The sequence below is a fragment of the Toxotes jaculatrix genome, chromosome 23 (assembly GCF_017976425.1).
Source record: "Toxotes jaculatrix isolate fToxJac2 chromosome 23, fToxJac2.pri, whole genome shotgun sequence".
In the NCBI taxonomy this organism is placed as follows: Eukaryota; Metazoa; Chordata; class Actinopteri; family Toxotidae; genus Toxotes; species Toxotes jaculatrix.
Window position 1 is genome coordinate 10,844,482 of NC_054416.1, and position 21,222 is coordinate 10,865,703.

Here is a 21,222-nt window from a genome sequence, read left to right on the forward strand (position 1 = left end):
ATTTGTTTGAATAGCTTCATTTCTCCTTCAGTCGCTGCCTCCCTCTGTCCTCTTTTTCAGCTTGGGGAAATACATATTAGCATAAAAATAACCTTTACCTCACCTTGATTAACTGCATTGTTTGCATGCACATGTGCCTGCATGTGTGTGTTCCTACTGTGTGAAAACGTGTGTATCAGAGTGAGGCAAACCAAGTATAAATCTGATTTTGACAAAATGAAAAAACATTGTTTGTTTTTTTTAAAAAGTAAAAGTACCAGTTACAGACTGTTACAGTGCACAAAACCAGGAAGTGAAATATTATGAGCTTCGTAAAAATAAAGGAAATGCGTCTGAAAATTTAGTGCGCTCCAAAACCTAAGCGCTAATTTTTGATGACGTTATTTAGCATGTTTTGCATGTATTTTATTTTTTTATAGCCCTGGGCTGCCCACACACAGGTGCTTTGTCAATTGTGTTATGTTAACAGAAAATAGATGACAATGGATAACAGCACATCAGATTACCAAGGAATGTAATGAGCACAACAGACACTTACATGACCAGACAGTCACTTGATCCAGATGTTACGAAGAAAGTTTTGACAGTAGGAAACTATTTCCAGTCTATGTTTGAGCAGATTAAAAGAGGGTCAACATGGAAAGACTGATGCAGGTCTGTGGAGAGGAGTGAATAATCGGACAGCGGAAAACAGAGACAAAAAAGAACGAGAAGAGAAAAAAAAAATGAGCAGAACTGTTGTCAGACCAACTTCAAAGTGTCAAAGAGTGACTCAGACCATTTACTGCCAAACCCCAGGTGTGCAAACCAGCTTTACAATACATTTGAGAGGTAACACAATGCTGACATTGTGCAGTCTGTTGTGGCCTTTACAACGTGAGCATTACAAATAAGGGTAAAATCAAATTTTGTAAACTTCATATAGAGTAATAAACAGCTAAAACCATGTGTGAGTGTGTGTGCTGAGGCCTTTAGTTGTCCAGGCTCATGAGAAGAGCAGTCCCTCTCTTGATCCAGTGGTCTGGGGTCACAGCTCCGGATTTGAGCTCAACACCGACCACAAAAGATGCTCGGCCTGCCCCGCCCGAACGCACTGGGAAGTAGTAACAGGGACACAGGTACATACCTACACACAAACAAGAGACAGAGGGACAGAGCTGAGACAGTGAAACCACAGTGACCTCGCAAACTGCAAACAAAGAGATGGAGAAAAGCAGGAGCCAAAAATGAGTCATTTCAAATAAAATGAAGCAAAACAAGAGAAGATGGTCAGACAAAAACTCTAAACAACTCACTCTTGCTCATCTTCTTGCGGTTCTCCACAGGTTTGAAGTGGATGGTAGGGATGGGACAGACCATCTGCATGGGTTCAGCCTCCACCAGACAAGAGTTCTTCTTGTCCCAACCAGCCCCCTCCAGGTACAGACCCCAGACGTATACTCCATCCTAGAGTTGTGGGAGAGGCAGGAGGTAAAAGAGGATAAGCGGAGAAACAAGTAAGAGGAGGGAAGAGGTGAGAGACATAAACACTTGTTTGAAGGTGACATTTTGCATACAGCTTTGAAAAAGTGTTGATGACAAACAGCCAATTAGGTAATGCAACTGAGAGAGGAAAGAAGAGGGAGGGGTGAAAACAAGGGAAAGGGAGGGCTGCAGGAGAAAAGAAGCAGGGAGGAGAGAGGAAAGAGGCAAAGAGGAAGAGAGGGTAAAGGGAAGGAAAGGGAAGAGGAAAATCAGTGGCACAGAATGGGAAGCAGTAGGTCACGAGGCAGAGTGTAAGTGAAGACAAGGGGCAAAAACTGCCAAATGGAAAGATGGTAGGGAGGAGAGAAAGGACATCAGAAGAAAGAGGGTGGGATGAAGAAGTACAGCAGAGAAGAGAGGAAGGAGAGGAAAGATAAGGACAGAAGGAAAGAGAGTCAGAGAGCAGAAAAAAAGAGGGAAGGAACACAAAAGACAGGAAAAGCTGGAAGTGTGCATTGGTTTCGGAGTAGCACAGGGAGGTAAGATTGAGAAAAGGGGAGGGGGGGGAAGAGGAAGCACAGAGGAGCTGATACAGAGAAGAAGGAAATAATATGATGTGAGTGAGAAGTTAAGAGTAACAATGACAGAAATTCTGTGGGAGCAACAAGACAAATTTTACCCCACTGTCACAATTTGAATTGTAAAGCTGCTCTGTAAAAAAAAAAAAAGAAATGTGAGAGCAGACATGTGGAATAAGGAAAGGGAGGCATAAAGTGGTGTGCTGCTTTAAATGAAAAAAAACATTTTTCAAGGAAAAAAACAGTTTGTGTAGAGGTGAAAAATGTGATGGAAAGCAGCGAGGACAGCTGAAAGCTGAAAGTCTAAGAAAAAGGGGTCTGATGGCACATTTATGGAAATCTTTATGGAAATAGAGACGTGTGTACAGCGAGTCACCTTGGGTGGGTGAAGGAGGTTGCTGTCATCTACAGTGGATACTATAAACTCCCAGGACAGAGTGTCCACTGATATCTGTAAGAACAGTTTCACACAATGTTAACTGTTGTATGGACAAGATATTACTACTATCACTGGTCCAAAAGTCAAACAAGGACATTTCCATTCATTTGCAGCAGAGCCATATTATTTCACATTTTTTTTTCAGGTATGAAAAAAAACACACACGTGTGTTAGATAAACTGCCTGTTTCTTAATGTACAACATGAAGTGTGATGGTTGTTTGGACTCAAAAGAAACAAGGAGAAGAGTGTTCAGCCGGCTGCGTTTGTCAAACCAGCACAGGGAATATCTGAAAACAACTGTCTGCATCAGCAGGTGTTGTTTTTAATTGTGTATTATATTATATGTCCTGTGAAGATCGAACAGGACATTCATTAAATGACAAACATTAAAAACTGAAAACATGTTGTAGTTTAGATTTTGTTCATTTTTCATCTTCATCTTCTGAAGCCCTTTTAAAAAAAACCCACTGGATAAGGTCAGAAATATGCGGCCATCAATCACAAGAAAGACAACACATGCAGCGTATCGCAGTGTGGTGTTTCACTGCATAACTGTCTTTCTGCTTATGTGAATGCGGTTGTGTGAAATCTCACATTATGCTGTCGAGCGGAAGACTGCAGAACAGCAGTAAGGAAACCATTGGGAAAGGTGAAGCCGGAGAGCCAGAACAAGTGGGGGGGCTGGGCCGTCTCTGCCCAGTGTGCAAACTGATCGACTCGCTGGCAAAGATCCCTGGTCCACGCTGCCAGGGGCTTCAGTGAGGGGTATGCCTAGTGGACAGAGAGAGTGAAAGTGAGAGAGAGACAGCGAGAGAGACATGGTAAATCTACAGTCATTTCATGCTTCCAGCTGTTGGCAGCTACTCATAATGGGAAAAAGTTCAGTACAATGCAGTAGCACTGAGCACTGATGGCCTCCAAGTCTTACCGACACACATAAACGGATGCAGAAATGGCATGGAAGGACTGTGTAAAATTTCACGAGTAAGCTGTGAACATAGTAATGTTAACATTTTAATATGAAACTGTTACTTCCTTAGGTTGACTTCATATGTAGGATCAAACATGATTCGAAGAGAGCGGCAGAAGATTCGCAGGAATCTACGGATACTCTACCATAACACATTTTCTGTCAGTCAGCTAACTGATCCACAAACATCCTTGTCAAAAACAGCAGTAAACACTGACACATTAATCTAAACAGCCCAAAACAGAAGACCTTTATTTTGCTTTGCATTATGTTACATGCCCTGTCGGCCCATCTTTCCGTCTCCCTCAGGTATTGCTTTCCTTTAAGACTTGAAGGAAACAACTGCACATTCTTTCGTTCCTCACCAGTGATCAAGCTGCCATAAATGTGCCAGCAGGTCCACACTGGTCTTCTGTCACAGAGGGACCTAACTTTTGCAGGGGAAGGTTTTCAGTTTATCATTACCATTTGATTATTTGTGCCTTGTTTCCATCCCATCTGAATTACTGGTTATCACACTCTAGCCTTTTAAAAAAAATCTTCAAAGTGCAAAATGATGCTGTTATAGACTAATTCAAAGAAAACAAATGTGTGTGTGTGTGGGGGGGGACATATTAGTGTTATATTACTTTTATTGAAATACAATTTAATTTTTCATTTATTTTGTCTGACTAATACACACGTCTCTTCCAAATTTCTTAAATACACAAACGCTACATAGCCGCTAAACCCTCACGCAGACCGCAGAGCCTTGTGAAGAAACCAAATACAAAATGGCCGGAGACAGAGAGGCAGGCAGGCCAAAATTAAAGCCATGAGTCTGTGAGCTCAGAACTAATGACAGGCTGCCATGCCAAGGAGGGGCGGAGAAGAGAGGGATGCAGGGATGGAGGGATAAATAAGGAGGACAGAGAATCTATGAGGGGCTGTTATTGCTGCTTGGACCAGACGAGGCATGAAGAGATAGAGAGAAAGAAGAGAGAAGAATGGAGGGAACACTAGATGGGAGATGTACAAGGGGCGAGAATGATGAGAATGAGGAACCAAAGTACACAAAAAGAGAAACAGAGCAAGACATAGTGAATGAGAAAAGACAGAAAGATGGATGAGAGCCAGAAATAGAAAGAAAAAAGAGAAAGACAGAGTTGTCTAGTTTACAAGTGGTCAGTAGAAGAGAGAAGCTCAGCTGGAGGCAGCAGCCCTAATAGCTGTCCAATACTCCTATAAAAGGAATTAGATACACACACAAACACACACACACACAAATGCACATACAGTTCATCCAGCAGGAATAAGCCATTGGCCACAGCACAATGAGCTCAGGGTCTTTTTAGGAAAGTGGAGCAGGAAGGTTTACTTTGCTTATTACACTATGATTAGTCCACAGACGCAGGCTTTGTTCAGCCACCGAGGGCCAAGGTATGCTCCACCTGATGAACAGCTACTCACAAATACACACACAAACACATGAACACATGAACAGGAATACAAGCTTTCATGCACTGCCCATAGTGAGGACAGCATTATGTATGCACTTGAAGGTAAACACAAAATGCCCTGAATGACTCCTGCTCAGTGGACAGACACACACACACACACACACACACTTGAACAGTAGCCAGAATCTTTTCTGACCCAAGCTGACAGCACCCTGTGTTCTCTCCCCACTGTAAAGAGAGGTCCAGTGATAATGAAGCCAGAATGGAGCATTCGGACAGAATTACAGCTGGAACGATGCCAGAGCCCCATCACTGTGTGTGTGTGTGTGTGTGTGTGTGTGTGTGTGTGTGTGTGTGTGTGTGTGTGTGTGTGTGTGTGTGTGTGTGTGTGTGTGTGTGTCTGTGTGTCTGTGGTTGGACAGAGGAGAACAATAAGTGTGTGTCTGTGCAGCCAGGCAGAGTGATGGATAAATACACCTTTAATAACAGACCAGTGAGTCAGTACAGAGAGGGGCCTGCAGCTGTCAGACTGGCTGAAGAGAGCAGAAAAGATTAGTGCTGATCAGATCACAATCATCAAGATCAATACACAAGTCTCCTGAATGAAAGTATGAATTTTCTGTTAAATGGCAGCACACCATAGAAATCTGTCATAGTTCATTCTATGTTGTAGAGATAAAGGCTTAGATGCAAATGAAGTCAGAATAAGTAATGGAAAAATAAACATAGCTGTACTGAAACATTATCTGTGACCCTCACAAAGAAATGCTCGGTCAATACTTGATTATACTGTACAGTTCAGCCAAACCAATAAAGGCCACATTTGTTTCACTGTTCATTGTTTACCTTGGATGTTGTCATGCTTTACTGCATCTTTCAAAGCATTCTTTTTTAAATTTTTAATCCTGGCTCAGCGTCTTCTGTTATGGAAGTGCACTCAATTTTCCACAGAGGGGGCAGTCTCAGTATCACTGATCCCAGCAGAACTCCTTCATCCTAGTCTATGTCTTCCAATTTTAGCAAGTGATACAAAAGGAAAGTAGCAGGTGTGGTCTCACCTCTCATACTGCATCACATGTACAGTATGTGTATGTGCATCATTTATACATTATAAGACGTGAGAAGTTGAGAACACATCAACCAGCAGAGGAAAGACAGTCAGAGAATAACTGCATGCAATAAAGTATATTTGTGTTCATTTATTGTCTGTAGCCTCAAAAGAACTTGTGTTGGAGAAGAACTGAAGAAGATTGCATGGCTTATTATGGATGATATGTGTGTGTGTGTGTATCACCTTCTCCCACAGTGGTGGTACACGGGCGTCATGAATGCAGTGAAAGGTCTCCTCCAAGCTGGGTGACATCACCACTAAGCCTTTGATCCCTTTCTCCAGCTCCACCAGGGACGAACTAACACACAGACATACACAGTTGCAGCAACAAATCAGTTATTTTTATCCACTCTATTGTAGATGTTTTGTAGTCACTTCGTCCTAGTCTGGATCTACTGGAATAACTCTGCACTCAGACATAGAAATACAAACAAGCGGGCTGGGTAACTGGGCAATTGTTCTCTGCAGCATGTTCATTTTATGTGGGATCCAACTCAAGAACTATCATTTTGCCTGAGTCAAGGCTGCCAGGACATTTGTAAGCTAAACTTTTCTCCACTCCCTGCTGCTGCGCCGCTTGTTGTTGATTTGCATCCCGGATGCTAGTGCCCCCTTGCGTAGCAGGTTTCTCTTCAAAATAACTGAACTGAACACTCAAAGTAAGAAAGAAAGAAGAGAGTGCTTGTGTAACCCTAAACCTGACTAAGTGTGTAACTGCTAATTATTCACTGATGATAAATTACAAATAATATTCTGATTCATATTTTTGAAATAAAGGAAGGGTTTCAGATTAACAACCACACCCAACTGATCTGCCGCCACTCTACAAAATGTTTGCCTACTACAATGTGTGTTCCTCCCTCTATTCTACATTATTCCCCATTTAATCACGTTGTATACATTTATCTTTGAAAACCATTCATCAGTAATCGATTAATTACAGCCCTCATCCCTAAATAGTTGCATCATTTCTACTTTATGGCATATGAGGCACGCATCCCTATCCCATTTCAAACTGCATTTATACACTGAGAGGTACAGTACATACAATATATATGAGATTCTGACTAACAAACTCAGAAACACACACACACACACACTGTTCATACATGATGGTGTCCAGCAGAGAGTTGTATCTTTGGATCTCTTGCAGCAGGACGACATTAAGAGGCGAAGGGTTGTCCTGGAGGAAGGACCTGGTGCCCTCGTAGTCAATCAACGCTGGAATCTTCGCACGAACGTCTGCCAGCAGCTCTAATACCTAGAAGCACGGATGAAATGTTGTGCATAAGCAGATGTGATAGGTTAACTGACAGAGGCTATTCACAGATGTATTTGCAGTGAAGAAACTGCAGAGACATTCAGATTATGGAGCTGCATAAAATTAGAGGACTTACAATAGCTCAGGCTGAGGCTCTAGAGAGCGATTCTTTCCAAAACACACACATACTCTAACATAAGCCAACAACCACAAGAAACTCTAAAAAAGGAGCTAGATAATGAGATTATATCACCATTTGTTCACCATTTATCATTTGATATTGTCATCATCACGACACTATCAAACCACTATGTACTACCAACACATTAAAGCACATTGTTAAACAACAGCCAGCTTGTTTAACTTGCATTTCTGGCTTAACCTCAGTGGTTAAAAGCTCAAAGACATATCTAAATCTGAATGCAAAACATTCCCCTCACAGGAGATAAGAAATATTTTAAAATGGCACCTGAGTGGCACCAGCATGTGGTAGTCCTGTCTAATACAATATGAAGTTTGTGGTATATAAATAAATGTTCTTTGTCTTGAATTAACAAAGCACTTGTATTATATATCTAAGACAAAGAGTCAGGATGAAATTCTGGAAACAACAAAAAGATTCAGTTCTAAAGTTTTCAGAGGTTCCCTTTGAGACCTTTTCTAAAACCTGAGACCTCAGTGTTCTCCATAAAGGAACACAGATTCCTAGATCTGTATCTTATTACACTCATGACTGTCTGCCAGTGCAGACAGAATTGCCGGGAAAAATCTGTCAAATATGGACACTGGCTTCATGACGAGAACCTTTTAAGGCTCCAACTATTAATTGTTTTGACTAGCTATTGCTTTCATATCTCTGGGTGTAACACGCCATTGTTGCCAGTGCTAGAAATAAAATAAGTTTGGGTTTCCATAAATATTTTTTTATTGATTTTCCAGAAAATCCACTTTATCATAACATTTATTTTGTGACATTTTATTCATAACCTCCAGCTCTAACATGGAACTTTGGCCAGAGAGAATATTCATCCATGTACTAGGCCAAACACTCCTCTGCCATGTAGCAGCTGAACCTGACCTGATGGATATATAAGGACTCTTAATATCTGATGTGGTGAACATGATGGAAACAACCACAAAAGCCACAAAACTAATGGATGAAAAAAGAACCAGTGTCAGGAACACTATAGGTGATAAAACAAGCCACCTTGTAACTGTAGAGCAATCAGGGTAATGTTGCATATTAAACCTGGCTGTTATTAACATTTGTCTGCACTCCACTTTAATGTAAGGCAGTAGTATTTACTGTTGCTGATTTAACTGAGGGCGTTCTAATTGCATACAACAAATGTCTTAGGGAGTTAAATGCTTGCAAAATAGGTGAGATTTTCAATAATCTCATAATCAGATGTATCTGAATGCAGTATTTGCATGTATATGTATTTCATTGTAGTAGAAGTGCTGATATTCAACAGTTGTGCTCATATGCTCCCAACAGTGCACTGAGTGTGACCTCAAATTGAATGCCACAGAGAGTAAGGATAATTAACTTTAAAGAGGACCGAAAGTTAAAATTCTACTTAAATGGAGATGCTTAAATTAATCTCTGTAATACTCTACAACAGAGATGATACTTACTGTAGCCAATATAATGCTCAACTCTCGAAGATATAAAAATGATGATCTCACCTTAAGTATGTTATACTCAACCAGTCATCTCTGCCCTCCCCTTATCTCACCTTCATTCCCCCCTCACCTTATCTTCTCTGCTCGGCCTAGTCCCTCCAGTAGTGGGGCTGGTGACCTGGGGCTGCAGGGACAGCAGGGTGTCAAACAGCGTTCTGGTCTCAGCGATCTGACTAGCAATATCGGCATTAGGGTGCTGACCGAACACCTCGGGGTGCTCTGTGGATGGCAGCATGTTGATATATTCCTTGTATGAGGACTGGGGACCATCCTGGGGGATGTAGTAGGAGGTTAAGGGGGACAACCTGACACAGAAAGGGGGTTAACAGAGAACAAAGTCAGTCATATAAAATGTTTTTTTATAAACAATGGCACAGCAAAGGAAAAAAAGGTCATTTGAATGTTCTGGACTTTATTTGCATATGTAAATTTCACAACGTGAATCGATGACAGTGTGCATGGGCACATTTTGAATTAACTTCTGAACTGTGCTTTCTCCCATCTGTATACTTATTAATATAAACAGCTAGTGATGTAGCATCAAACCTGTGGTGCATTTTATTTGTTTCAGTACCATCAATACACTGTTTTAATGGAAACACCTTCAAGAGTTTGGGAACACAGTATTAGAGCTAGTATTCTATCAATTTTATTTCCTGCCCATGCAATGACCCATGACCCAGTTTCCCTGTAGAGATTATTTTCATCTCCTCCAGTGTAATTCAGTGCAATAATTCAAGTGCAGCAATACAAAACCCTTCAGAATATAAATGACTAAAACGTACCCAAGTTTTAATGTATTGAAGATATCTAAATAAATGTTCCAGCGGGGGCAGCTGCAGGAAGTGGTATCAGTGTTTCCCATTAATTATCCAGACTGTGGCGGCTTGCCACAGTCTACTTTGTCCAACCACAGTTTCATAATGAACCAAAAATATTTTTCCACTTCTCAGTGTTTCCCATACATTGATTTATTTGTGTTGGCCTGCCACAATATCAACACTGACCACCACATATTTATTTTCGTTTCTTTTTTTTTTTTTAACTATTTCAATTAAGTAACATCTTATTTCATTGTAGAGCAGTGCACAGTGCATTGACTCACTCAGACCTTCTTTATCTCTCCCCCCAACAAACACACTGACGACAGTTCCATCTGTCACAGTCAGCCTGGCCATTGGGAGCACCGGGAGAAATCCCGGCGCACTGGTAGACCAGGTCGTCAAAGCGTTCAAGTTCCACAATCTGTCTATATTTCACAGGTTGTAATAAACTGATTGTCCACTTGGTAGTGCTGGCACTCTGCAGCTTGCGAGGAGATTTAACAGGGAGTTGAGGTGGCCTCTGCCACCTCTACTGAGGAAGATGCTTTTACAGTGGGACTGCATCCATTTGAAGACTAAATTATCAAAATCTTTTAGCATGTGAGCATCTGCAATACGTATGTTTGTTTACTGAAAAGTGGTGTGTTTTCTCATGCAATAACATGGCAAAATAAATATGTGTGTACTGCTGTGTCTTACTTGAAGAAGGGCTGGTTGATAGCAGCATCACAGAAGTAGTCATTGATGTATGTGGTTAGAAGACGTCTGTCCCAGTCATCTGTGACATGACCTCCATAGTTGACCCCAGCAATGAGGTACTTCAGTGCATCCCAGGGAATCTCCTCATACTCATCCAGGTACAGACTCAGCAGACTCTCACTCACCTAGGGGTGCATCAAAAAGACGATTTCAGCAGACTGACTTTGAAATGCAAGACAACACACTGAGGGCAAGTCAAATGGTTCTTCTGCAGACAGTAGACTGAAATAGCAAGGACAGAATGGAGAGACATACATTTTTACACCAGAAGTACTGTTCGGTCTCATGCATTTGAACTAGATTGTCATTATCCATTAGCCTAATCAGCCTTTACTCTGACAGGGCATTAAAATGGCCTTTCTGCTTCGCTTAAGCCTGTATTTGTGGTTTAGTGCAAATTACTGACAAGGAAACATCGGCCCTGCACAAATTCCACTCAGCTACCATCATAATAATATATATAATCACAACCACATCATGACCATCTCCACTGTATCATACATCTTCAAGAGACTGAGCGATAGACTGATCTTTCTGTTTTGTTCTTTCCAATACTGTCACTGTTTCCCTGAGTACCAGATGAGGCACTGACCTCAAAGTCTGAATCGTTGAAGCCATAAACAATGTTCCAGCCCAGCTGCAGGAACTTCTTCCTTTCCAGCAGGATGCTGTGAAAAAAGCAGAGAGAGAAGAGCAGCTTCCTGTAGAATACGAGTCTTGAGCAGCGGTTGAATTGAGCCTCCGTCACCAGCTGGTACAGACGCTTCATGTTAGCTTTCACACCCTGAGGACAGAGAACTCTGTTAATACTAGCAAGGGTGTTACCAAGTGTATTTTGTATATGTGCTGTATAAAAAATAACCCAAGTCTGGAAATCTGGAAAATATGTGAGGCCATGCACCTTTGGTGGTTCAGTTGTCATCTTTATGCCAGCCTGCAGGATGGTAATGGGAAATTCGGGGTGTGGCGAAGAGCTGAGCCAGAGTCTGAAGTTTGAGTGGGGCTTCTGCACTTGTACCTGCTCCACCAGCTTGTCCAGCTCAGGCATCCATGACAGAGAGAGGTGGCAGTTGGCAAGGAATACCCAGTGGCCTGGGCAGAGAAAAAGAGGGCTTGATAGAAGCTGATATAACTTGTTTAGATTTTTATATGTCATGTTTAGCTGTATTTGTGTGTTCAGGTAATTTTGTTACACTTTGTCAAGCACAATCGACTTTTAAAAACTAAAAATACGGTTGTTGGACAAAAGACAACACTACTGAGAAACAGAGTAAATTTGAGACAGAAGAGCAGGAAGAAGAACAGAGCAGGAAGAAGAACAGAGCAGTCGGCGTTGTACCATTTTTGACGCCCTCTTCGATCATGCTCTTGGCAATGGGAGCCTGTCCCTGACCCAGAGAGAGAGCATGGAAGTGCTCCCTCATACCAGAGGCCTCAGCCAGCTGCAGCAAGGCTCCTGTGGGGTCCACCCCAGGAGACAGAACAAAGATCAGAGGAGTCCAGCTGGTGGATTCCTCTACAACCTGGGAAGAGGAGGAGAGAGAAAGTGAGAATGAATGAGCCAACACGGTGTAACTCACTAGACACCTAAACTAACACTCTGATTGACTTTCTAAGTTGTAAAATGAGCTACAATTGAATTGAATGTCATAAATGAGATTTATGAAGGACAAAATTTATTCATTCGAACTGAAAGCCTCAAAACGGTTCAATGGACAAGAGCTGACACTCACAGTCTTCATGTCAAGAACAGGAGGCTCCACAAAGAGAGGGCCAAGGTTGTTAACAATGAAGGAGGTGACACAGAAGGAGACACGGTCCTGACGCAGAGAGCGCACTACCAACATCTTCTGGAGCTCATTACACTTACTCTCCCAATCACCTAGAAAAAACAGAGAGGAAGGGATGAGAGAGAGAATTCAGGGGTGAAGGAAAGCAGTGAAATGGGTTATGAACAAAGTATGCAATGAGGGGAAAAGCAGAAAGAAAGACAGAGCAGGGGCCCTGAGCAGAGGCTTTGGTAAAAATTTCCAGTTCCTACTGAGTCGAACTTTGTCAAATCATATTTCTAATGATGAAACCTGTCAATGAACGGCAGCATGGACAAGTTGTGTGTCTAACGCACCAACACACCCACTCTCTCAGTCGAATAGGCTTCAACTTCATTGTTCCTCACGGGAAGAATTTTATTGAGCAATAAATCACCAAAGAAGAAGAAAAATCTCCCCCAGCATACACAGACCTGGTAATGTGGCATTCTCTGGTTCAGAACTGGTGAACCAAAGGTTCCAGTCTCGGGGGTACTGTTCAAAAGAAGCCATGATGCCGTGGAAGTTGGACAGCTTATCCAGCTCTGTGATGTTGTCCCAGCTGGAGTCTGCCAGCCAACTGGTACAGGGGTTGTCCATCTGATCCTCCTTACCAAGTACCTAAAAGCACACCCAGCCGTTTATCAGTAGTTAAACTACCTTGCCATCAAACATGTTGTGAATGAAGAGGCTATTTTTGAGGGGAAGCATAACTCCTACATGGTTCAACATTTAAATACACAGTGGAATGTCTTTTAGGAGATTACGTGTGTTTGATCATGTTAAATCAGGTAAGACAAAGACAAAATGTTTGTGTGTGCTTTGTGTTTTCTTACGAGTCCTCTGCGGAGGAAGAAATTGTACTCGTCCATGTTGAGTTTGCCAGCCACCTCCAGGATTTTGACACACATGTGGAAGCTGAAGAGTAACTTATGGACCTCAAACAGGCCACGACATGCGTATCTGCAGAGGACAACACACTGCTTTAGCTAGAGTGACCACTTTAGACACAAATCAATCCTTCTTTTGATGGGCCCTTGCTTACCTGTATACTGAATATGTGTGGTAGTCGTTAAGGTGGGCGATCCTTTCCTCCAGCTTGTTGCTGCGTTTGCTCTTTTCTATGCTCAGGTTGAAGAGATTAATGTAGGCGTCCAGTGAGAACTGGTACATGGGGTCAATGCGGCCCATGTCATTTAAGATGAAGAAGAGAATGGAGGCTCGCTGGGCACATGGACGGTAGGCCTGTTAAGAGACGGAACTTAAAGCTATATAGACATACTCTGTGCACAAACTGACATCCAAATGCACAGAAAGAACTTATTATAGTTTTAAGCATATAAAGATTAGATTGTCATCCCTTTATCCTTACACCTGACCTCTCTAGCGGAGTCGATCTTGATCTCGGTCTGTTCGCTGATCTCCAACTGCTCTGAAACCTCATTGGCTGTCACTTTGGAAGTCTGCAGGGTGTTCACCAGCTGCACATCGTCCAGCAGCGAGCCAGTCGCCTCATTCAGCAGCCTGGTAGAGTAGACACACATGCAAATACAACATTAAAAAAACTGACTATAAAGTTGGTAGGTGGGACTTAATTGTAAAGTATTTATTGCTAAGGTAAGTAAGCGACCAACAGTAGTTGATATGGTAAAGCTACCTGGTTGCTAATTTCTACAAGTAGTAGACTATTTAGTTACTTAGACTAGTAAAATAATTTTCTATGCTTTTGGGACTTTAAGAAACCTGGACTTAAAGTCCTTTAATCACATGTTCTGGGTCTTGCAGCTATCACTACTGATACTCAAAATGCACTTACAACAGATGCTACCACTATTACTGTTACAGCTGGTATTAATACTACTAATAACACTGATAATAGTTTGAATATTTCAAACTGCATTTTGGCCACTTTGTAAAGACATATGTATAAAAAAGCCACAGTGTCCAAAACAGTCAGCTAAACAACCTGAGGATCTCATCCTCCAGTTCCTGCAAGCTTCTTTTGCCAGAAGCAATGCTGATCACCAAAGAGTCCTTCTGTTCTTCTAGCTCTGGACGCTCCTTTCGCACCACAATTCCAAGTAGTTGGGCTTCCAGTCCCTGAATGCACACATAAAAAATCACACATAAAAAATCCCATACATAGGAATTTTAAAGCAGAATCACATACTTTCAATCTATATGTACACACAAATGAGGACACACACAGGTAGAGAAGTACACAATAGTGAATTACAGCCAAAACATACAAAAGACACATATTCATTCACAGATATACATGCACACACTCTCAGACCTGCTCCTTGACAGCGAAGTTGACTATGGTGGACTTTGTAGAAATCTCTGGTGTGTAGTGGGGGTTGGACAGTTTGGTGGTGATGTAGAAGCGAAACTCTGGACTGTACTCAATCTCCTTATCCCCCAGCTTCAACAGCAGCCTCCCACCTGGTAAACGCACATATTAAATGCATGTCCACGGATTCAAGCATCCCCTCATATTTAGCTGAAGATTTTCTTCAGAAAACTTTAACAGATGGTATTTTAATTGGTCAGTGTCTGCCTGTGTGTGCCTGACCTATCCGTGTCAGGGACTTGTTGAGAATTGGATTGAGGGATGGGTCTAACTCCTCCTGGACATTCTGCAGCAAAACAGGATTCCCAAACTGGATGGCATTCTCCAGCACCCGCAGGTAGTCTGGCATTTGAAAGTCTATTACTTTCAGACCCTGCACGCGTGGACATGCATACAAGCAGGAGGACAGAGAGAGCAATTAATTATATATACATTTTAGAGAGAGGCAGATAGAGAAAGGCTTTACCAGATAACAGCTCAAGACAATCTGGCATCAGTTTCTCTTCTTTTTCAACTATTTTTCTACTGAGGTGTAAATCTGGAATACACCGAATACACACATTTCCAGTTTCATCTATTATCAGTGGCAATTAATGGGAAACAAAATAATGTAAAATACAGAGTAATATTTGCTATAAATACACTGAATAATATCTAGTTTGACTGCATTCCTTGTCTGTGTTTCCTATGTAGACACTTAGATGTCCATGATTGTTCCAGAAAATGGACTCTCCACAGTAAAAGACCAAATAAGATTGAAAAAGGAAAAAATCAGAATAATGACTTACTCTTTTCATCTCCATATTCTTGATCCACTTCAGAGCTTGGCCTTGAGGGTCCACCATCAGTGGCCATCTTGAGAGAAGGGAAAGATGTAAAAGAAGTCAACTTGGATATACAGTATGAAATACATGTTTCATTCAGTGAACACAAACAAATCCAAACGGGACAAATTTAACTTAGTATTCTTACTGGATTACAGTTGAAGTTATTTGAAGTTATTAAACTATTTAATAACACATTGGGTCTAGATATACTGACCGGTTTCCGCGGGTGACGATAACCCCATTCTCAGTGGAGAATGCGTCAGAGGGGAGGCCCTGAATGTTCCAGTCCCTCACTGCTGTAGGTTTGGACAGAAAAACTGCAAAACTGAACCCTGGTGTGCATGGGATCTCTAAGTCCCGCACCTGAACAGAGGGAAAACAGCAAGAGGGAAAGAAAGACAAAATGGGGTAAAACATGGGGTTTGTTGGAAACACAACCATAAATTGTTTCAGTTTAACATTTATTTTCAGACTACTTCTCGTTCATGACTAGCTAGTAACAGTAGAGGGAGCACAAGTACATGGTAAGCTTTGTTTTTATGTGGTGTGTTTGTGTTTGTGTCTCACCTCCTTCATCCAGATGGAAAGCAGCTCATCTCTATAGTTGGAAAGGAAGGGTCCCATGTAAGACAGAAAAGATGCTGCGAGCAAACAGTCTCCTACAAGGTATCCCATGTTCTCTTCAAGACCCTGAGGCATACACACACACACACACAGATTGTATAGGTACAAGTCTGTGAGCTATATACTGTTTTTCCTTAAATTTCCCATAGCAAACTGGTCAAAGGACCAGTTTTCAGGCCTGAGTAAACGAAGGATTATTGTGTGTGTGTGTGTGTGTGTGTGTGTGTGTGTGTGTGTGTGTGTGTGTGTGTGTGTGTGTGTGTGTGTGTGTGTGTGTGTGTGTGTGTGTGTGTGTGTGTGTGTGTGTGTGTGTGTGTGTGTGTGTGTGTGCGTGTGCGTGGCCTACAGCAACTCTCTCCTCCCAGCGGATCCTCTCTCCAGCTAGTCCAGTCACCAGTTTGTCAGCTCGATCCAGTTTCACCTCCATCTCTTCTGATTTCTTCCTCAAACTCTCCTTCATGGCCAGCTTCTCACCATGCTGCTTTTTCAGCTCATCTAGCTTCTCTGCTACCTGCTCACACACACACACACACACAATTATATTGGTCTTGTCATTTGTAAAAATATAAACTTGACTTCTAAGCATCTATCAGGCTGGTTGCTAGATGTACTGAGCTCCGTACCTCTCGTAGTTTGTTCTGGGCCTCAGCCAGTGCAGCCTGTTTCTCTGCTAGCTGGGCCATGGCAGCGTTAAGTTGGGCCCGCTTTGGCTCCACCACCCTGTAGATACGACCATAAACCTGGAGGAACATTGTGCACACCCATGGATTTAGTTTGCTTCCCATTTCCCTGTTCACAAATTCATTTAACAGTTGCATTGTTTTGTGATTGCTCCTTTGCTGTGTTTGTTTTGGAAAACACTTTCCGCTGTGGCTATGCAGCAGTGAAGCTAATGCATAAAGTTCTGTGGATCTGTGAGAGTGTGTACACTGTGTCAGAGCCAGCACCAGAGTCTGCATGCATTAAATAACTAGCTACATAAAAATAATTAACTACTTTTGGGTTCATCATGTTAACTTATACCCACAAACATCCGTTTGATTGAGTGTGTGTGTGAGATTGTGTCACCCTCTTACCTCCATTGCTCTGACCCACATGCAGAGGGACTTGGCAGCAAGTGACACTTTGCCGATGATGTCTGGCTGGAAGTCCACCTGTCTGCAATACTGACCGATCTTCTTCAACACACGGTCCGATATATTGTCCTTGTCAAAGTTAACTAATGTTTTGATGAAGTTGGCCTCGCCTGCCAGAAACATTTCAAAGTCATATAGGTCAGAACACCATAAAAATCAAGTTTTGCCTATTTCTGTTTGCCCCAGTGCATGATGCAATTCTGTCTTTATAGAGTGAGAGCTCTATAGTGAATTTTAATGGTCTCTCACCTAGCTGTCTCTTGGCCTCTGCCCAGGTAGGCTCCTTGCCCTGAAGGGTCATAACAGCCTGCATCACTGTCTCCACCAGTGCTGGGGGACGGCCATATGACTTGATCTCTGTCATATCCTTCTTATTCAGAGACTCCAGAGCCTATGAGCAAAAAGAAGTAGAAATAAGAAGAGATAGAGAATGTGTGGATGTAAAAAGGCAAGGTGTACTGCTCACTGAGTCATGTTTAATTCAAATTTAGACAGGCACACACTCAAACGACAAAATGCTTACATTAGGGCAGATGAGAAGTGAACCAGTCAAATATACTGAAAGGTTGAGGATCATTACTCATCAAATTTCAACGAAGTGAATCGACATAATGAACGAGGTGAGAACATACAGACAGAAGGACTGGCTGGATTAAAACAGTCAAGAGGACAGAGATCTACCTTCATAGCTTCTTCCAGGGCAGGCAGGGCCTCGTCCAGGTCCCTTTGTGCATTCTCAGCCATGGCTTTACAGTGTAACTCTTCAGCCCCAATTTTCTCACTGTTAGCACTCACCGCCTCAACACAAATACACAAAATAAACCATTGTTACTATTATTTGCCTCTATCTTACTGGCCAACTACCACAAAATCAAAAATAAACCCCTAATTGCAACTTTTTCTAATCCAATATGATGACTGAGCATGTCAGATGGAAGTGAACCATGTGAGCACCTTAATCAAACTATTACTTTAATCTATTTAGTCATTTGTGCGAATGTGAACATTTTTGCAGTGCTTACCTTCTGCTGCTTGTCAGCCTCTATCTTCTGCTGCACAATGACAGACAGATACTCCTCACACTGTTTCTGGAACTCTGCCACCTGCTTCTTGGCCTCCTCCAGCTCCACAGACATGGCCTCCACCTTCTCCCGGGTGTCGCTGATCTTGAAAAGGCCGTTACGCAGCTTGCTCACCTGCTCCCCCAATTCACAACGTTTCTCTGCTAACAGCCTGAGTAGACATGCAGACAAAGACACAGAAACACACACACACACACACACACAATCAGATGGCTGATGTGCACACACACAGAGCCTACAACAGGACCAACTAAATGCGTATTTACTAACCATCTGTGTGGCCCTCCAGCATAAATTAAGAGTTAGAAAGAGTTATGAAAAGAGAGGAGGAGATAGAGTAAGGAGAAAGTTAGAGGGTGCCTACTTCTTGTATCCAGACACCAGCTCCAGGTAGTTGGTGGGTGTCACATAATTATGTCTCCTCAGCTCCAACTTCATCCTTTGGGAGACCTCTGCTACTGACTGGTGTGTGGTCACAAAGATACTGGCAACCTTTGTCTGGATCTGCAACATCATGGGCAACTTCAGGGGTAAATTATTTAATATTTAGGCGCTGACATGGGGACTGATATACTCTAACCGTCAGAGCAGTTCACAGTTCAAGTTATAGATTTTTCAACTCATAACTTTTTCACAAGTTTTTATTCTGTACTACTACACTTTTAGGAAAGACTTGCTCAACAATAATATGGATAATATGCTTTAATTCACATTTTAAAAGAAACTGAAATGATATCAACTGATATCAATCCTCTAGAAAGGATTTGAGGTGGTGAGGTGACTGCCTTCATTCCAAACAGCCATCATCTCCCCTCTATCTTTCCAATTTAAATGCTGACATCATAGCCACATAAAGCTAACCGTTGGGAGAGTAGATTAATGTGTGAGAACACATCACAGTGTAAAATGGGCACCAGTTTAACCACGCGAAATCAAGTAGCCACATAAAAATGTGTGTTTATGTGTACATGCATGTATGCATGCCTCACCCCATCCAAGGATCCCAGCTCCAGTCCATCCAAGTATCTCTCTGCTACCTCCAGCAGAGCATCTCTGGGCCACTCACAGAACCAGTCAATGGTGGTACAGTTGACGAGTGCTGGGTACTGGAGAATTCGATTCCTGTTGGCAAACAGCTATTAATGAATTTTATTAATATGATAGAGCTGATAGAGTGATCCCCATTGCAGCCCTGTGGACACAGGGTCTGTAAACTAGTGCAGGTACATTTCGCAGGAGACCACTGAAGAGAACAATGAATCATCATCATCACAGTAAAGTATAGCAGAGTATCCTCCAGCCCTACGGAGTGAGTCAGTAAGTTTAGCTGGTTAATTGGTGTAACAGGGCTCCCTGAGCTCTGGCAATGTGACATGGATCCTGCTAGCAGCTAGTGGTCAGAGGGCCAGGACGCCTCGTCACACAGAGAATGGTAATTAGCTCTGGGTAATGGTGCCTGCCAGCCCAATTAACAGCATTATGTGTGACCACTGCCCTGTGCCACTAATTACAACCACGCCATCAACGTTTGAGGAGGAAGACGTGTTTTTGTGAGAAGAAATGTGTGAGACAAGGGAAACAGAGAATGAAAAACAGAAAATGTGTGTCCATCTGTGTTCATACTACGTCTGCATGTGTGAAGACAGCTGGCCCTCTCTCTCTCACAGCATCCACACTGTTTGGAATAACAGCAAGTCTCAAGTCTTTGTTACAGAATTATCAAAGTTACTAAACCTCATTTGCTCAAGACCAAGTGTCAATCAGCCATTATCACACTGTTTCATGGTAGGGCATGTCTCACTGTCCCCAATTTTGAGCCGCTTCTGAGAGGCACTGTAGGGAATAGTTACCCTGTAGGAGACCACCAGTATATTTAAACTACTACTGGACACTGGACTTTATATTGACACTACTGTGAAGACTAGTATTTAATTATGTGTAAAATAAAATGACAGTAAAAGGAAACGAAAATTCCTTGTTTCATTTAATTCTGTGTTGTTAGGGCAACAATGAGCACATAAAATGCTAGAGAGAAGCTGCTGAAGCAGCTGGGGGCTTTTCAGCCTATAAGGACTGCAATGTGATTCATACTGTGTGAATTTCAATAAAACTGTGTTGGACACCACAGCAGAAAGCAAAAAGGATTCTCAAAGAAAGGAAATGACAAAAAAGAGGAGGGAGGAACATATTATAGGACACAGTGTGCTATAATATCAGAATCTACCTGAAGGCCTCTCCCACTGGGCTCATACAGAGCACGATGTGCAGGTTGTTCCTGACTCGCTCTATCAGGTAGCTGAACAAGGAGTCAGGAGTTTCCACCACCTTGTCTTTCCTGGCAGATTCTGACAGAGCATTGCATACCTACAGGTAGAGTTACATGTTATGAGAATTGGAATAAAGTTATAACTGACTTCAGTCATGTTTTATCATAAACCACCCATGTGTTACCTGTTGACTTCATGAGATAAATAAAATAAATATACAAATATGCAAACACATGTGAAAATAGGCCAAAACTAAAGACAAATTATTGAGTTCGATAGATGGACAGAAAGGAGGACAAAAAGATTTGAGGACAACACAGACCTCAACAAACTCATCCTGCTTGTAGAGGTTAGGCACCTCTCCAGAGCTCAGGATGTTATTGATGTCCTCTAGGAACGAGTCATCTACGATCTGTGTGTCATTGAAGAGGAAGACAGTGGGCTTGTTGTCCACACCAGTCAAACGGTACAGTTTCTTGATGTCTGAAAGCAAGGACAGAAAAATCACCAGTGGAAAAAGTTTTATTCAGGTGAGTCAGCCAGGAGTATGCTTTACATTAAATATTACAAACACATGTGAGTCCATTGTTCT

General features: G+C 42.2%; 1 protein-coding gene across 1 annotated transcript in view; it reads right to left on the reverse strand.

Annotated features, from left to right (window-relative positions):
• Window positions 1-622: 622 nt before the first annotated feature.
• The window catches only part of dnah2 (dynein, axonemal, heavy chain 2), a 50,926-nt gene continuing 30,326 nt past the window's right edge, over window positions 623-21,222 (reverse strand). Inside the window, exons 54-85 of the mRNA XM_041031824.1 lie at window positions 20,953-21,113; window positions 20,588-20,727; window positions 19,353-19,485; window positions 18,728-18,867; window positions 18,304-18,514; window positions 17,963-18,079; window positions 17,531-17,672; window positions 17,222-17,391; window positions 16,769-16,885; window positions 16,492-16,656; window positions 16,089-16,211; window positions 15,736-15,884; window positions 15,483-15,549; window positions 14,917-15,067; window positions 14,638-14,786; window positions 14,308-14,441; window positions 13,721-13,865; window positions 13,387-13,586; window positions 13,178-13,304; window positions 12,776-12,962; window positions 12,267-12,415; window positions 11,873-12,056; window positions 11,435-11,625; window positions 11,126-11,317; window positions 10,474-10,658; window positions 9,021-9,255; window positions 7,113-7,264; window positions 6,187-6,301; window positions 3,078-3,254; window positions 2,419-2,493; window positions 1,296-1,446; window positions 623-1,126 (exon numbers count right to left, since the gene is read on the reverse strand). Coding sequence (XP_040887758.1) covers window positions 972-1,126; window positions 1,296-1,446; window positions 2,419-2,493; window positions 3,078-3,254; window positions 6,187-6,301; window positions 7,113-7,264; window positions 9,021-9,255; window positions 10,474-10,658; window positions 11,126-11,317; window positions 11,435-11,625; window positions 11,873-12,056; window positions 12,267-12,415; window positions 12,776-12,962; window positions 13,178-13,304; window positions 13,387-13,586; window positions 13,721-13,865; window positions 14,308-14,441; window positions 14,638-14,786; window positions 14,917-15,067; window positions 15,483-15,549; window positions 15,736-15,884; window positions 16,089-16,211; window positions 16,492-16,656; window positions 16,769-16,885; window positions 17,222-17,391; window positions 17,531-17,672; window positions 17,963-18,079; window positions 18,304-18,514; window positions 18,728-18,867; window positions 19,353-19,485; window positions 20,588-20,727; window positions 20,953-21,113 — 4,889 coding nt within the window. The 3' untranslated portion in view covers window positions 623-971. The remainder of the gene's footprint in view (window positions 1,127-1,295; window positions 1,447-2,418; window positions 2,494-3,077; window positions 3,255-6,186; window positions 6,302-7,112; window positions 7,265-9,020; window positions 9,256-10,473; window positions 10,659-11,125; window positions 11,318-11,434; window positions 11,626-11,872; window positions 12,057-12,266; window positions 12,416-12,775; window positions 12,963-13,177; window positions 13,305-13,386; window positions 13,587-13,720; window positions 13,866-14,307; window positions 14,442-14,637; window positions 14,787-14,916; window positions 15,068-15,482; window positions 15,550-15,735; window positions 15,885-16,088; window positions 16,212-16,491; window positions 16,657-16,768; window positions 16,886-17,221; window positions 17,392-17,530; window positions 17,673-17,962; window positions 18,080-18,303; window positions 18,515-18,727; window positions 18,868-19,352; window positions 19,486-20,587; window positions 20,728-20,952; window positions 21,114-21,222) is intronic.